Here is a 15,722-nt window from a genome sequence, read left to right on the forward strand (position 1 = left end):
ATGTTGATGCGCTGCGCCCCGCCCCGCCCCGGCGGAAGCAGACGTGGCGGCGGCGGCGGCGGCGGCGCTGCCCGCCGGTCTTCCCCTGAGCCGCCGGCCGGCATGAGGGGCTGCCGGCACCGGGCGCCCACCCCGCGGGCGCTGCTCTGCGGGCTCCTGGCGGTGGTAGCGGTGGCGGAAGGCGGCCGCGCTCTCCCTCAGCTCAGCGACGATATCCCCTTCAGGGTGAACTGGCCCGGCACCGAGTTCAGCCTGGTCGGTACCGGAGCGTGAGGGGGTGTCGGGGAGGGGATTGTGTCTCGCTTCTTCCTCGCAGCCCCCCTCAGCGGAGGCGGTGGGCGGTTATGGCTGCTACGGGGTAGCCCCGGCGGCGGGAGTTGGGTCCAAGGGCCGGTGCCCCCTCACGCTCGGCGGTTGTTTGTGCCACCCCACACCCCCCTCCTCCCCCCGCGGCACAGAGAGGGGGTTTCAGTGTGGGGCGATTTGGGCACGGCCGTGACTGAAACGTCGCCCCGGGGGTGGCGAGCGGTAGGTACCTACACAGGCAGCGGGCCGGAGGGCGAGTTTAGGCCAGGGCCTGAGTCTGGCAGCTGGGGAAATCCCAGGGAAAGCTGCCCTGAAAAGGCAGCGTGGGGACGGCTGGTTGCAGGTGTTGTCTCTCTCTGTGTGTGTGCGCTGTTTCTTTAATAAAGGGCTTTCGTAAGAACTAGAAGTACTCAAGCAGGGGTAAGGAGAGCGGGGATGTGGCTGGAGGTAGAAGGATGGAAGCAAAGGAGAAGGCGAGCAAACGCTAGTGAGCTTAAATGCCAAAGCTCAGTCTTGTGATATAATTAAGACCCAGGAAATACTCTGGACCACCTGAATTAACTGTAACGGTCATGGATTTGGGAATATTTCTAACAAGTAGCGTTAAAAAAAAAAAACCCACCTGACTAATCCATAGGTTGGTTGTTTTCTTAGCCTACAACTGGTGTCCTGTACAAAGAGGATAACTACATTATAATGACTACTGTGGATAAAGAAAAGTATAAATGTATACTTCCACTGATAGTAAGTGGCAATGAGGTAAGTTCCGTCAAGTCTTTTTTGTAATTATAAGCTGTAGACGAGTCTTTACAGTGTCTTTTCAGTTACTTTTTTTTTCCCCTGTAGAAGGAGAACGCGTCTGTAGAATGCTTCGCGTTTTCACAGTTCAGAGTAGATGCCTTCACTTTGTATTACATACTAGCTCTGTGCTAAGTGGGGCCAGCATGAACAATCTTGGAGTCCTTATTTGGCGACAAACGATTGCTCTAATGTTCTCTTTACTGCCAAGTCTATTACCGATTGGGAAATTCTTGTATTTTAAGTAGCGTTGTCAAATTCTAGGCCAGTTAACAACTATGAAGGTTGTTAGCACTGCTATCATGGTCACTGTATCTGAAAATACTATCCCAGTAGCGATTCTGCTCCCAGTAGTTTTTGTTCTCCATCATCGCTTCCTCAGTTGGAAATCTGAATGTGCAATGTGGGGTTTAAATGAAAAAAATAAAAGCATATAAGTACATTCGTTTGTACAAGAGAAGATAGATCGAGGAGGCCTTTGGTGAAGTTTATCGTTGGTCATTTGTTCCTCCAGCGGTTTATTTTTTTTCATGCTGTGAGAACATGCACAGACAAGCTGTACTCCTGTGTTAGGGACCTCCATTTTGACGTAGCCCTCATCCTTTAAGTGACTGACAGCACAGAGTGCTTCAGTGTAGGTGAGAAATCTTTAGTAGTGAGAACTTTGTGTGGAAATCTCTTCAATAGCATGCATATTTATAGAGCAAAAAATACACAGAAATAAACTTCCACAGTACAATGTATGCTTTTTTTGATCCTTTTTTTAATTATGTAAGAGCTGGGTGATGTTCCAATTATACTGCATCAGTACAGCATCAGCATTGACTAACAAATTAAAAGATTGTTGATGCTGTTTTCCTGTTCACACGCCAAGCTGCTGTTCTGGACATGATCAAGTTGCGAGCTCCTACTCTTTTGCCACGTGTGTGTTTTTTAAAACAAAAAACTTTTCTGAGTTTAATACTTTATTTGTGACTTTTATTTGCCCCTTCTTACTAAACTAAATTACCTTTTTTGTTTTTTTCTCTAATCACCACACTGCTCCTTCAGTGCAGGAATTAATGAAGTTTTGTACATTTAATTTTGTGATACAATTCTTTTCAATTTTTTTTTTACCACTGCAAATTAATATTAACTAACCAAACTACTATTAAATTTAATGTAATGAAATATCCTTCTATTCTAGGAAGAAGAAAAGGACTATAAAGGTCCTACTCCAGGAGAATTGCTGGAACCCCTTTTTAAGCAAAGTAGCTGTTCATATAGAGTATGTAACTTCTGCGTTGATAATTTAAATGCTAATCAAAAGTTTACGATCTAGTCCATTTCAAGGTTTAGTATAATAAACTGTTTGTATAAATATGTCCCAGACTTCAGGCACTAAGTCAATCCAAAGTGAGGTCTCTACAACTTTAGACTGTATCTTAATATTGCTGATAAAGTTCTGTATAATTGAAGATGTCCGGATTCAAATAAATTGGGTTGCTATAGTAGCAACTTAAAAATGTGGATTTAAAATATTTACTTCCAGGAGTCAAGTCATAATGTGTGACAGTCTAATGAAAAGCCTTTCTCAAAAAGTGTTAGAAGAGCAAAACAAACACACTTCTAGATGTTCTGAAAGTTTTCCAGTTTTTCATCAACTGTAGTCGCCGTTAAAAGACTCTTGTCTTGCATTACAAGAACAAGCCTAATACCAAACAAGCGGGTAATGAGAACTAGAGAGAGCGAAAGTGGCCGAGTATTACACCTATGCAATATCCCACACAAGTCCTTGAGGAAGGAAGAGCGAGTCAAGCACAACTGGTAAACAGCCCCTATCTACAGCAGTTGCCAAAACCGGTCTGCTGAGTCACTACAGCTTAGCCCCAGTGGTGTGGGGGCAAATTTAGTCTTTACATCTTATTTAATTATGTTCCTTTGTTTTACCTGTGTGAAAGTTAAGGAAACTGCCTGTTGTGTTTATTTGGAACATCACGAAAATGCTCGGGTAACACTGAGACCATTCACTGTGCTCTTGCTCCTGAGGGTGCCCAAGCCCACCTGCTTGGGCTGTGTTTCACTGCTGTAAAAGCCAAAATTTTGGGGGAATTGGGAAGGGCGGGGGCGGTAATGTATTTAAACAGATATTTGTTTTTTTATTTTTTTATTTATAAGATTGAATCTTACTGGACTTATGAGGTCTGCCACGGAAAACACATCCGCCAATATCATGAGGAGAAGGAAACGGGACAGGTAGGCTTCTTACAATTTAGTAGTCTCAACCCCCTTTTCCACTGGCATGTTCATGCTTAACTGCTGTAGAAGACTTGAATTCCTGTACACTTGAAAAAGTATGTAAAAAGGTAACTGAAATTTGTTTTAACTTCTTTTGTTTGTAGAAAATTAACATCCAAGAATACTATCTGGGGAATATGATGATAAAGAACCCATTATCAGAACCAGGTTTGTCTTAGACTATTTTATTTTCCTGATGCTAATTTAGTTTTTTGGGTTTTATTTATTACTGTCTGAGAAATATGCTGTAGAAAACTGATACCCAGTGTAACAGAATAGAATTTCGTAGATTACTTTTTTCTTTACAAGATGTATTGTTTTCAATTAATTCCTTTTCAGCATCTTGCATTGCATCCATCCTGTCAATTTTGCCGTGCTGTCTAACTGAGTAGAGTAACTAAACTATCATAATGAATTAGTGTCAGGGAAGAAAACACATAGTATAAGAAATATATAGTTAATAGAAACAATAGTAAAACAATAATCTAGTTGTTTGGGGTTTTTTTTTAATTCTAGGCTAGTATGTAAAAGGTGGGCACCGCCATTTTTCGCTTCCTGAAAGTGATTAACTGGAACACCTCAGTCTTGGAGGGGATTTAGCACTATTAATCGCATTCCTTTGAGTTCCTACCTGTAGCCTGCAGTTAGGTATCTTAGTCCTGAAAAGAAACACAGCTTCAGAAAGTGCATTGTTTGGCATTTCTTTATTAGTGAGTTACAGTACTTGTTTGTGCTGTCATCAGTCCTGTGCGGAGATGCCCAATTCTCCCTAGATGCTGCTGTGCAGAAAACAAAATGTTTGAGTTTCCAGTTCTTTTGTGGGGATAGATGCTGAAGTTACGTGTGATGATACCTGAAGTCATCATATCTGAGTCTTTTAGGATGTTGACCCTCTCTCCTTTCCGCTTCGGTGGCGGCCTGTATTCTTCCTATGCTTCCTATACAGCACTTCACTCTATTTCTCTTAAAAAATAACATAGATGGTTTCTCAAGTGTGATACAATAAACTTGGAATAGCTGAATGGGTGACAGCAAAGCAAAGTGGCCTTTCGCTCGCTCAGTTCTGAATGGAGTCCAGACTTTCTCCTGAAGCAGTTGGGAAGGCTGAGGATAGCTCTCGCCTGTGTCAGCCTGCAACCCCTGGCCTGTCGTGATGTTTACTCTCACGATCAGTAGTATGGCATGCACTCTGGCCTCACTTCTTCCTACGACAGCTGTACCCTCTGAGGCTGGCTAGCGGGTGGGCTGAAGTACTTGCCTGTTTACTGTCCCAGGCTGTAATTCACTCACTTTGAAAAAAGTAGTCAACTGTTTCTCGAAGAACAGCGGTAGCGACATGTTCGTCTGCCCTGAGGGCCTTCCTGTGGTGCTAGGGCTGGATTTGGCCTGTCCTACAAACTCCCAATTTATTTTAAGACAATGCTAAGTCATACTTTGTTCTGTTTGCTCTGGACCCCAGATCACTGTTTATTGCCTGCCTTTCCTCTTTTGCACCTGCAAGTTCATGAAATTAACTCTTTGCAGTTTATACCGAAAATACTAGCAAATACACAAAACATACAAACTTCTCTGTATATAATTTCATTTTATTTCAAGTTCACAGACTTTATGCTTACCTCATTCTTAATTATTCCCTAGATCAAGAAGAGAAGGAAAATCCAAAAGAAAGTGCAAAAGAGGCAAGTGAAAAACATCTGTTTTAACTTTTGCCGTCAATAGTGGAGGCAATTTATATATCATGAGATTATGTAATTAGTTCCCTACCAAAATGACTATCAAAAAATGAAGCTTTCTTCCTGAGCTGCACTCTCCTGGCTTTTGATTATCAGTCCCAGCTCGGAAAGCTTATTTAGTCTAGCTAGTCAAATTTCTTGCCCTTCTACTTATTTATGTTAGTTACGCTAATCTTAATTGAGATGAATTCTATACTCCTCTTCTATGAAGACAATACACATAACCACAAAGTCATATTGTGTTCTAGCAACAGTTATTTTTCCAGCTACATCAGAGATCCCAGTTCCCTTAGTGACACTTGTGCGTTTTTGGCTGGGGAGAAACGCTTCACAAAATCCTACAGCACAAAATCCCTACAAGATTTCTTAGCTGACTTGATGACCCATCCCATAAAACTCTGTGCTTCCCTTTGCCATTAGAGAGCTTTTCTGTTTGTTTAGGTACCAAAACTCAATTCTGAGTTGTAACTTTATAGCAAAACAATGGAAGTACCTGAAGCACGTTGGAGTTTGGAATTAGCAATAGCAGATTTGACCTGTGAACAGACACGCACCTGCCTCATTTACAGTTACCCTTCATTTTAATTCTGAAATGAAATTTTTGCCTACGTGTTCTTTGTAATGCTGATTTGCATAGCACAGAGTGGTTCTTCTGCAGTGGATCTGAGAAAATAGACATGCTTGGGATGTAGTGGGGGAAGCAGACCCAAGTCAGAATGTGGCCCAATCTGGTGGCAGTGGCAGTTATGCCTCTTTGAAACTAAAGAAAAGTAGGTTCTTTGTAGTGTAACTTTTTTTTTTTTAATTTCAGAGGAAGTTAAGTCTTTTAACTGACTTTTTTGACTTTTTTTTTTTTTTGACAGTATTTATGATGTACACACACTGTCTTGGTTTCAGTGCATAAAGAATTTAGACTTGCAATTTGGGTGGAATCTCTAGTCATGAAAGGGAAAGAATGTGTAACACAGCTGAGTAGTGCTTAAAGTAACCAAAACCCGCTGTGACTAGAGATTTATCTTAAGTGCTACCGGGGTGCCTTTCAGTTGTGTGCAGACAACAGCTATCTCCATTTAGCTTTCTCAAATAGTTACCTTCAATGAAATGCGGAGGCATAATTTTTCAATTTTTAAGGAAAAATCAGTTGTTTCATTCAAAAAGATAAAAGGGGAAGGCACTGGTACCCTTTTTGTCAGCTGTTTTGTACACAACCACAATATATCTTCATTTCCCACCTTTGACTGAATATTGAAGTACAGAGTGGATAAGTGACTGGAAGCCAAGGAGCGCCCGAGTAATTAAGCTGCCAGCATGTTCGTTCTTTAACCTCGTGAATGTCTCATTGCTTCATTCATGATGGAGCAGTTTTCAGGAGGAGAGAGTCAGTGGACTGTGACAGGGTAACGTGGTCTGAAAACCAAAGTAGGTGAGATACTGAAGGATCTCAGGTCCCCGAGTTAGTGTCCTGACCACAGAAGGCACCGCTGCCTTTTAGCACAGAGCATGATTTGTTGTGCACCGAAACCCTTTACTAGCTCAAGCTACATAGGCAGAAAAAGGTCTGGTTTGTGAGTTCCAGCGTGGCTTTTGCACAAACAGAACTTCTGATACCCAGGAACTTTACCTGCTTCCAAGATAGGAGCCAGGAGAGGGACTTTTACCAGATTGGGGAATTAATTTCTTAAAGTGGAAGCTGCATGAAACATATGAAGGAACAAGTCTGAAGAGAGCTTACTTAAAGCATGTACAAAAGTGGGATTCACTTTGCATACGTCGTTAACTTTGTTAGCGACAATACCAGGTGGTGTGGGATACTCTGGATAAGGAGCAACCCAGGCTGGGTATGCTGAGAGGTGTAGTGCAGGTCTTGGGAGGACTTTGCGGGGGCGTTTTTAGATTCTTCACGGCACTGAAGTGAAGGTAATGTGCCTGGCCAGACCTGAGCTGAGTCTGGCAGAGCTACTTGCATCTCCCTGTCTCCTAGACTACAAGGTGAACACAGCTGGCTCGGTGCTTTTCCAAAACGCTGCACTCAGCTGGCAAACTTTCTTCGAACTGACATATCAGGCAGCCTGGGCAGAGAAACCAGCTGCTTTTGCAGTCGGATACGGCTGGGCTTTGTAGTCAGACCTCGTGTGGCTCAGTGCATTTGTGCAGTGCTGTGCTGGAGGTGATAAACCAGAACGTGTTTGGGTGTTGCAGAAACACCAAGTGACTACGCAAGGGCTGGTTTTAATCCAGTAATGCTGGCTTTGCACAAAGTAATAGCGTTTTTTCTTTCAGAAGAGTCGAAGGAGCTTTACTGTCATTCTTAACTTTTACTTTCTTTCACCTAGATACCTACAAAAAATATAGAAGGGCAGATGACCCCATACTATCCTGTAGAAATGGGAAACGGCACACCTTGTAGCTTGAGACAAAACCTACCCAGATCAAGTACAGTGATGTACATCTGTCATCCAGAAGCTAAACATGAGATTCTTTCAGTAGCAGAAGTTACAACCTGCGAATATGAAGTGGTTATATTGACGCCTCTGTTGTGCAACCATCCTAAATATAGGTACGGAACTCAAATTTTGGCTAACATGATCACTTCAAATTTTTATCAGTTTTCATGCATGTATGTGTTTATATGAGTTGTATATCCAGCTGTGGTTTCTGGTACAGAGCTGTGACACTTGTATGTGCTTACTTTGGCATGTGCAGTTTTAAAGTCGTGGGGGATCATCTTCATGGTATTCAGAGACTGTAGATTGCATATGTGCATTATATGTGTGCATAGACTTCAGCTTCTCTAATTTCAGAAAACAAAGGTCATGGCTGAAGACCATACTTTAACATTTATTTTAGCAATACTCCCAACTTAAGGAGCTCCTATCTGTCTGCTTTGTTGCTTTACCTTCAGCTGTGTAAATAATTTTCATATGAAGAATTCACAATATCAGTGTTATTTTCCAAAAAATCATGTTTAGGATTCTCCCCCCCCCCCCCCTTCCCGAATTGTACTGTGCATCTAAGGGATATGTGACCCTTAGTCTCAATAATACAGAATTTTGACCTTTCAAGAGGTGTAAACAGAATTGCAAAGTGCACACGACATACAAGTGAAGGGGGAAATAATGGACAGGAGTTCTGAATTTCCCATGCACACAGACATCAGAACAAGTGAGTATTTAATCACTGTTGTGAAATAGGCAACAACGTCTAAAGGACAAAATCCTCAATTGTGCGTTTTATAAACATGTGCCAGTTGGAGTAAATAACTTATGCTGCTGTTCAGTATTTAGTACCAATTATAAATTTTGTCATGTAGATGGGCTTGGTAATGCTATGTTATCTGTTGCACTTATCTATTACACTATTACCTGTTTACTATATGAGTCTTTTAAGCCTCTGTATCAGTAGAAAAACAGAAAGTGCACAGGGAAGGTGTTCTATCCTTTGATAAGAATAAAATCTTGAGGTATTACCTTCTTCCAAAGGGGAAGCACGAAAGGCTTCATGGCCGCTAGCAGGAAATACTTAAAATAAACATACAAGATCTTTATTCTCCCACTTACGTCATTTTAGTAAATAAAGGTAGGTGGAGATCGCAGGCTGGAAAAGCTGTTTGGTGTCAGCAGAGGTAATGACAAACAAACCTCACTTTAAGTTAAATGCACTTTTCCTCTCATGTGGTCCTGAAACAGCACTGAGCAGTACTTCAGCCACCAGTGCTTTTTCTCTACACCCATTATCTTATCCAGTAATGAACTTCGCATTAACTTAGCAAAAGTATATCCATTAGTTCTAGTTACTGTTCTTATTTGGGTACAGTTTGACTCTTTTTTTTTTTTTTTTTTTTTTTAAATTGGTGGGAATTGGGGACAGGGAGGAAGGCAGTGAAAGGTAATATTTGTCTACTGCAACTATTAGTCTTAATGTTGTTTAAATAAAAGTCAGATAAAACTAGGCTGTTTTGGTACAGGGCTTATTTACTAGAGTGCAGTTAAGATTTGGGAAACATATTCAGATTCTGTTAATTCCAGTGGTGACGATGATACAACTGCTGCTGTGCATTACAGACTCCTCCTAGAGGACATCACAAAAAGCCACCTGGCCTCTGAAGCAGCATCTGCACGTTTGTTTTATAAATAAGCTTTCTCTAAAGAGGACCTTTTTAATGAGATGAGCAATGGAAACTGAGCAAATGCTTCACTTGTCAGTATGATTTTCATTTTGAGGTTCGCTTTATTGTACTATTTTCTGTTAAGGCATATTTGGTGTTTTAATGAGGCCTTCATTTATGTAAACTAAGGAGCAAACTATGTTAACTCTGCTTCATCTGTTTGCTTTTTCTTTCCTGAAATAAGCTGCATTTTGCAGACATAGCTCATGGAGAGAGCGATAAAGGAGTAAAGGGTATATATGCAGTATGAAAAGCCATACATGAATAGAAGAATGTATTCTTTTAATTATATAGGAACTGCATCTATCAAGTTTAGGCTTTGCCATTTCCTAGCTTCTGAGAGAGATTTGTGGAGCTATGACACCACGTTCATGGTACGCGTACAATGCAGTTTGCCTTTTAATATGCAGCTTTTTCATTTTGACAAAGAGAGGTCAAATTGCATTGCCAGTTGTCCGAGTGTGACATAGCGAGACGACACTGGGCAAAAAGCACATTTACATCAGTTGTAAGAGCAGTGTAACTTTGGCTGAGATGGTGCAAGTAGAAGTAAAAAAAAAATAAAAATAAAATACATGCCTCAGCCTAGCTCAGTCAGAAACTTACAGCAATAAAGTATGTCTTTAAGGCGTAATAAGTGATGTATTGCTAACTCGTTTGGACAGGTTCAGGGCTTCCCCTGTGAATGACATCTTTTGCCAGTCTCTGCCAGGATCCCCACTTAAACCCCATAACCTGGAACAGCTGGAGAAACAGCAAGAAATGATGAAGATGCCTTTTAGAAGGGTTAAGGAGGTAGGATTTGTTTAATTTTAAATAGAAAAATACTTATTTTCCATGTTGTAACACATACAACTTTCAGTTCTGTGAAATAAGTTCTCTTACCCAACTTTCTAAGGCCACTTCAGTCTTCCAGACAATCTTTAAGCTTGTTGAAATCATCTGTAACTTTCCTTTTTTGGAAGGAAAACAAAGTAAGTAAGTTTGGGCTACTAATCTAAAACTTGTGTAGCCTTTGTAGCCTACAGTTTACAAATGTGCTAAGTTTTTCACTCTTTTTTTTTTTTTTTTTTTTTTCAGCTATGCTGAAGACAGTGGAAACTGACAAAATGCTTTTATACTTTTTCCTACAGCCTACTTCAGCGAGTATTAAGTAACTTCATATAATTTATAAGACTTTGCAAGGGACATATAAAATCTAAATGGGTGTTATTTGTATATGCTTTAATTTCAGGAAGAAATGCATTCAACAAAAGAAGAGAAATTTTCTTCCATTCATAAGCCTGTTGCTGTTGGAAGCCATCAACTATTAACCGTGGGAACAACCCACATCTCCAAATTGACTGATGACCAACTTATAAAGGAATTTCTTAGTGGTTCCTACTGCTTCCATGGGGTGAGAAATAAAGCTATGCATAATAGAATAGCTACTCCTTAATTGCACGTGCTGGTTTATGTATTTGTTTAGTTTTTCAATGAACTCTGATAGTTGCATTCTTACGCACATTCCCTGTCTTTGAAAGAGGAAAGTATTTCTGTAAAACATGCGAATAGTATACAAATAGTTTAAGGAATGTAGTCCTGTGCAGCTCTTCGAAGAGTCTTTGCTTAAATTCGTTAATTCCATCCCTTGCTTATGTCAATTAGTCTAATAAGAGATTCTCAGTGCAAACCTTGAATTAACATATCTAATTAATAAGTATGGAGTTTTACAGCTAAAATTGCCAGTGGTTTAGGGTCTGGAGGGAAAGGGATGTGGCTGGTTTGGGGGTTTTGTTTGGTTCTAACGCTGAGATCGTACCTCTCCCTAGGGTGTTGGTTGGTGGAAGTACGAATTCTGCTACGGCAAATATGTTCATCAGTATCACGAGGTATGTTTAAATAGTTTTATGTTCTGCCACTAGATGGCTGTGAGGGGAAAAAGGGTTAGAGAATCTAGCATCCTTTTCTTGGCTGATCAATATCTTGGGTTTAAGAAGTTGATTTCGGAAAAGAAATCCTCCGTGTGCTGCCTAAGTTTATGCAGGTACTGTGTCAGGGGGAGCACAGTGATAATCAAAGCTGGAAAAAATGTGAGTGCGTTTGTGGGAATGCTCTTCAGGTCATTGAACCACTCTTACAGCTCACACAGCCCGAGTGGCTGTTCTGAAGAGACCACTGACCCTAATACAGGATCAGTCATAGTTTGTCCCAAACGCAAGAACCCGTTCTGTCGACAGCAGCAAATTTGCTTTAGCAATGACGTTCTACACATCATTAAAATATTCTCACTGCTAATCATGTAATACAAGGTGTAATTATCAGCTTTTCCTTTTACAGGATAAGGAAAGTGGCAAGACTTCCGTGGTTGTGGGTACCTGGAGCAAGGAGGAACACATCGAATGGTCCAGGAAGAATGCTGCTAGAACCTACTACCTGAGAGAAGACGGCACGCAGACAGTTAGGTACGCTTACAGTCACCACCATTACTGCTCTGCCTCTCTGTTGCTGGATTGGTCTCAGACTTGCGATAGCGAAGAATAAATGAATAAACGCCAGGGCCCGCTTCTACCGTGCATGTCAATATTCAGTTTATAAACAGATACAATAAACTGGCGAGAGGAGTATGTATAGATTTTTTTTATTTTTTTTTATTTCCCCTAATCAACATGCAACATCAGCAGAAGGAATTTAACACTCTGGATACGATGCAGAGAAAAAAAATCTTCCAATAGTGAATAACGACTTGCTTCTGCAATAACTGAAACACAGCATGTTACTCATTTTGTATATTAAATATTTGAAGAACAAAGAGATCTTGTGCCACGCAAGTTAGCTGCGTTCTTAAACATTGTGTTCAATATTTCCAAACTCTTTCGTGGCAGGATGGTGTCTCACTTCTACGGAAATGGAGATGTTTGCGACTTAACAGACAAGCCAAGGCAGGTGACTGTGAAATTGAAGTAAGTTAACTTTTCTAGTAAACTGATATTTTACATCTCAGAAAACAATGACTGTTAGCTTAGTAAAAACACTACAGATACTACGGAAATACATGTTTTAGTTTTGTGCTTATGACGTGCTAAACATGACAAAATTTTTCTCTTCTGTTTTCAGATGTAAAGAATCTGATTCCCCTCATGCTGTGACCATATACATGCTAGAGCCACACTCTTGCCAATACATCCTTGGGGTATGTAAAGACATACTTGCATTCCCTCAGGTCAGGTGCTACCCAGTAGAGGGCATCTCCAGGTGCATGTTTAAAATAGCCCCTTTCCTCCCAGTGACTCATCACAAAAGGTTCCTGTAGTGTATTTTAGCCCATAGAGGTAGCTGCTAACCAAGCACTGCTTTTTGTGCAATTGCCTTTGCTTAGAGAAAGGAGGGTCGCTACTAATTATGGTAGCTACATTGTTAATAAGCTACAGAGGTCATACCCAAAAGTAAAAAGCGCTTACTAAATTTTACAAAGCGCTGCTCAAGTACTGTGCCTCGTGCGATGCGTTGTCATTAATCTCATGATCCCTCTTGCAATCGTTTATCGATGATTCCATAGTCTTTAAAAATAATCTCTTATTTTCAAGGTGGAGTCTCCAGTCATCTGTAAAATTCTGGATACAGCGGATGAATACGGGCTCCTTTCAGTGCCCAGCTGAAGCCCGTGAAGCAAGCCATACCTGCCAACAACCCTGCTGGCGTTCTCCACATTGACATCCCCTCTAGGAGCTGACAAAGGCAGAGAGAAGCTTTCAGCCAACCAACCTCACCAGCGGAACTCGATGAGGGACTCGTGAACCACTTTGTGTATAACTATGTGTATATAAGAGGTTATTGATAAACTTTTAATGATTAAAATCTTGTCTCGCACTTCCTCTTTGACTTGTGTTTGACACGTTCTACGGCCATCATCGTCATCATTAAGGTATAAATTATCAACTTTAAAAAGGGAAAGTAAACAAGGTCCAGCTTCAAGCGAAGAGTTTGAGAATGAAAAAGTCAACCACCGCTTCTTGCTCAGCGGCCTTCAGCAGCCACTGCAACACTAACACTTGTTCTACTGCTGTAACTTTGTCCAAACACAAATGTTACCTCAGTTTGAATGGTTGGAACTGTATTAATATCACAGTCCTCCCTCCTCTAACTTTCCTTCCTTCAACTGGGCTGCTTTCCAGGACTGGGGGTTTTTTGTGGTTGTTTTCTTGTTGGTTGGGTTTTGTTTTGTTGGTTTTTTTTTTTTTTTTTTTTTTTTTTTTTTTATATGAAAACTGTAGGGTACATTCTTACTGACATCAGTCAGATTTGCTGTTTTGCTTCTAAGGACAGTAGGGTGTGATACTAGTGATCTACAGTCAGCATTTTCGGTGGCAGAGTGGTCAATATTAGGTAGACTTCTGGACTCCCGCTTGTCTGTACTCAGCCACGCGTGTTGTATGTGTGCTTCAGTGGTTTCCTTTTCAGTGACAAAGACTCGGTACATCCACCTGCCTCTTCCTGGACAGTACCGGGCTGGAGGGCTGTTTTCTGGTAGCGTACCTACCTCGCAAATAAGATTTTTTTGGTACAGGCACATGAAGTTTTAGTCTGCTGGCAATACACATTCCCAGAAGATAACTGAAATATTACTAAACAGCACTATCTCAAGTAGATTTCCATTATATGTCTAAAATAATAGTTTTCAACTAGGTAGGAAAAGTTTGCAAGCCAGGAAGCATTTTGGTCTGCAGCAACAGCGTACATTCAGTATCTTGATAATGCAATGTGAGCCCACCGAGTTTCCTCTTTTCTAAAGCTATTGTGCAAGGTGTAGGAATGTCATAACTCTGTTAAGCGGAAATCCACCAACCCTTTGGCATATGACTAGTTGAATACCACCCGAAATACCGAGGTAAACGGCCAGACTGTTGCAATGTAAGAACCATTTCATTGTCTCATAGAGCAGAACACCAACACAGCAGCAGCAGGATGATACAGCCTCTAAAACCAAAGTCATTGTTCCCAATCACATCCTTCTTTCTGATGGCTTAGCAATGAGACAGAGGAAACTGAAAAAGGGGGAAGAGAGACTTCTACTTACATTTTTTTTTTTTCCTCTGAAGGAGAGTCTTCTACCCAGATTTCCCCCCCCCCAAATCTTCCTGTGAAGCATTAGATAAATAAGCAAAGTGTTACCTAAGTTTTAATCCTGTATTGAGCCAGTAGCTTTTTAGAAAAGAGAAAACATTAAAAGAAATGTTCTCCTGATTTTAGATCTTTAACTTAGTTTCCCTAAAGTTCTTTTACTTGCCTGTAGAGTCAACTGGACCAATCTTCTGATTAAGCATCTGGTGTGAATCTGGGCCCCATATTGACCAAAGTTTGTCTTTGACCACACGCAAACAACTGGTTGCACAATCTGCAAAGGGCTTTTTAGGAAGGGCTCCCCACCTCGCTACCTACCCAGCTTCCGATGAGCGTTTCGGCAGCAGCTCCTCCAGCTGCACTGTTACCTCTTGGCTGCCATAATCCGAGTTCTGGACACTGCCACAGGTGTCACTCACTCAGGTCCACAGCAGCAAAGACACATCCTAAGTCAACATAGAGTAAGAAAAAATAAACACATTTGTCCTTTGCTTCCCTAAGCTGTCCTTGCAGTGGGCTGGATGAATCCTCTCATTATGCAGAATCACAGAATGGTCAGGGTTGGAAAGGACCTCTGGAGCTCCCCCAGTCCCACCCCCTGCCCGAGCAGGGGCACCTCCAGCAGTGGCACAGGATGGCGTCCAGGCGGGTTTGGAATGGCTCCAGAGAGGGAGACTCCCCCACCTCTCCCCCAGTTTTGTGTCATCAGCAAACTTGCTGGTGTTACACACTCTATCCCTTCATCCAGGTCATTGATGAAGATATTGAACAGAACATTAAGGCTGTGGCAATAGGTGGAAGCGTTAGATTTGTGCAATCCCTCGTGGTAGTTCGATTTCGAACCGAGGCTGCCCCATATCTACCTGGCTGCTCTTAGGAAAGGCAGGACAGACGCAGGCTTGGTGCTGGGCTGGGCGCCCAAGCCCCAGGTTTGATGTGGACGTATGTGCCACGGTGCCCCACTGCAGAACACAGACGGGTGGCATGGGTTGGGATGGAGTCAGACTTCCTCAGCATCCATCGGGTAACGGAAGAGAAACCACAGCATGCTAAACCCCTCAGCCGCAGTAATTAGACCAGAGGAAAAGATAAGAATAGTTCTTTTGCAGAATGTAAAGAATTTCACTTCCCTGCAGAGAAGGGAAGTCTCCAGTGTGACAGGGAAGCATTAACTCTTTGACGAAGCAGCCACAGCACCTCAGTGTGCCACTAATGCCAACTTTTGCCATTTTATGAGCGAACCACGCTGTTGCCAAACCCATAAAATCTGCACCCACTTCTCCATATTCCTCAGCCTCTACTTCCTCTCGCACAGGAAGCAACATGCTCACACATGTTCCTAC

The 15,722-nt window shown here is 41.7% G+C and overlaps 1 protein-coding gene across 1 annotated transcript; it reads left to right on the forward strand.

Moving 5' to 3' along the window:
• Positions 1 to 57: 57 nt before the first annotated feature.
• ERLEC1 (endoplasmic reticulum lectin 1) lies at positions 58 to 13,874 on the forward strand. The gene is made up of 14 exons (XM_082481585.1): positions 58 to 255; positions 961 to 1,065; positions 2,291 to 2,371; positions 3,262 to 3,339; positions 3,486 to 3,549; positions 5,020 to 5,060; positions 7,448 to 7,671; positions 9,945 to 10,074; positions 10,514 to 10,675; positions 11,091 to 11,150; positions 11,599 to 11,723; positions 12,144 to 12,221; positions 12,376 to 12,451; positions 12,846 to 13,874. Exons 1-14 carry the CDS (start codon positions 103 to 105, stop codon positions 12,915 to 12,917), a joined length of 1,449 nt encoding a protein of 482 aa, XP_082337711.1. The 5' UTR covers positions 58 to 102; the 3' UTR covers positions 12,918 to 13,874.
• The last annotated feature ends 1,848 nt before the right edge of the window (positions 13,875 to 15,722 follow it).

This window comes from Vanellus vanellus, assembly GCF_965231255.1.
Source record: "Vanellus vanellus genome assembly, chromosome: 3".
Lineage (NCBI taxonomy): Eukaryota > Metazoa > Chordata > Aves > Charadriiformes > Charadriidae > Vanellus > Vanellus vanellus.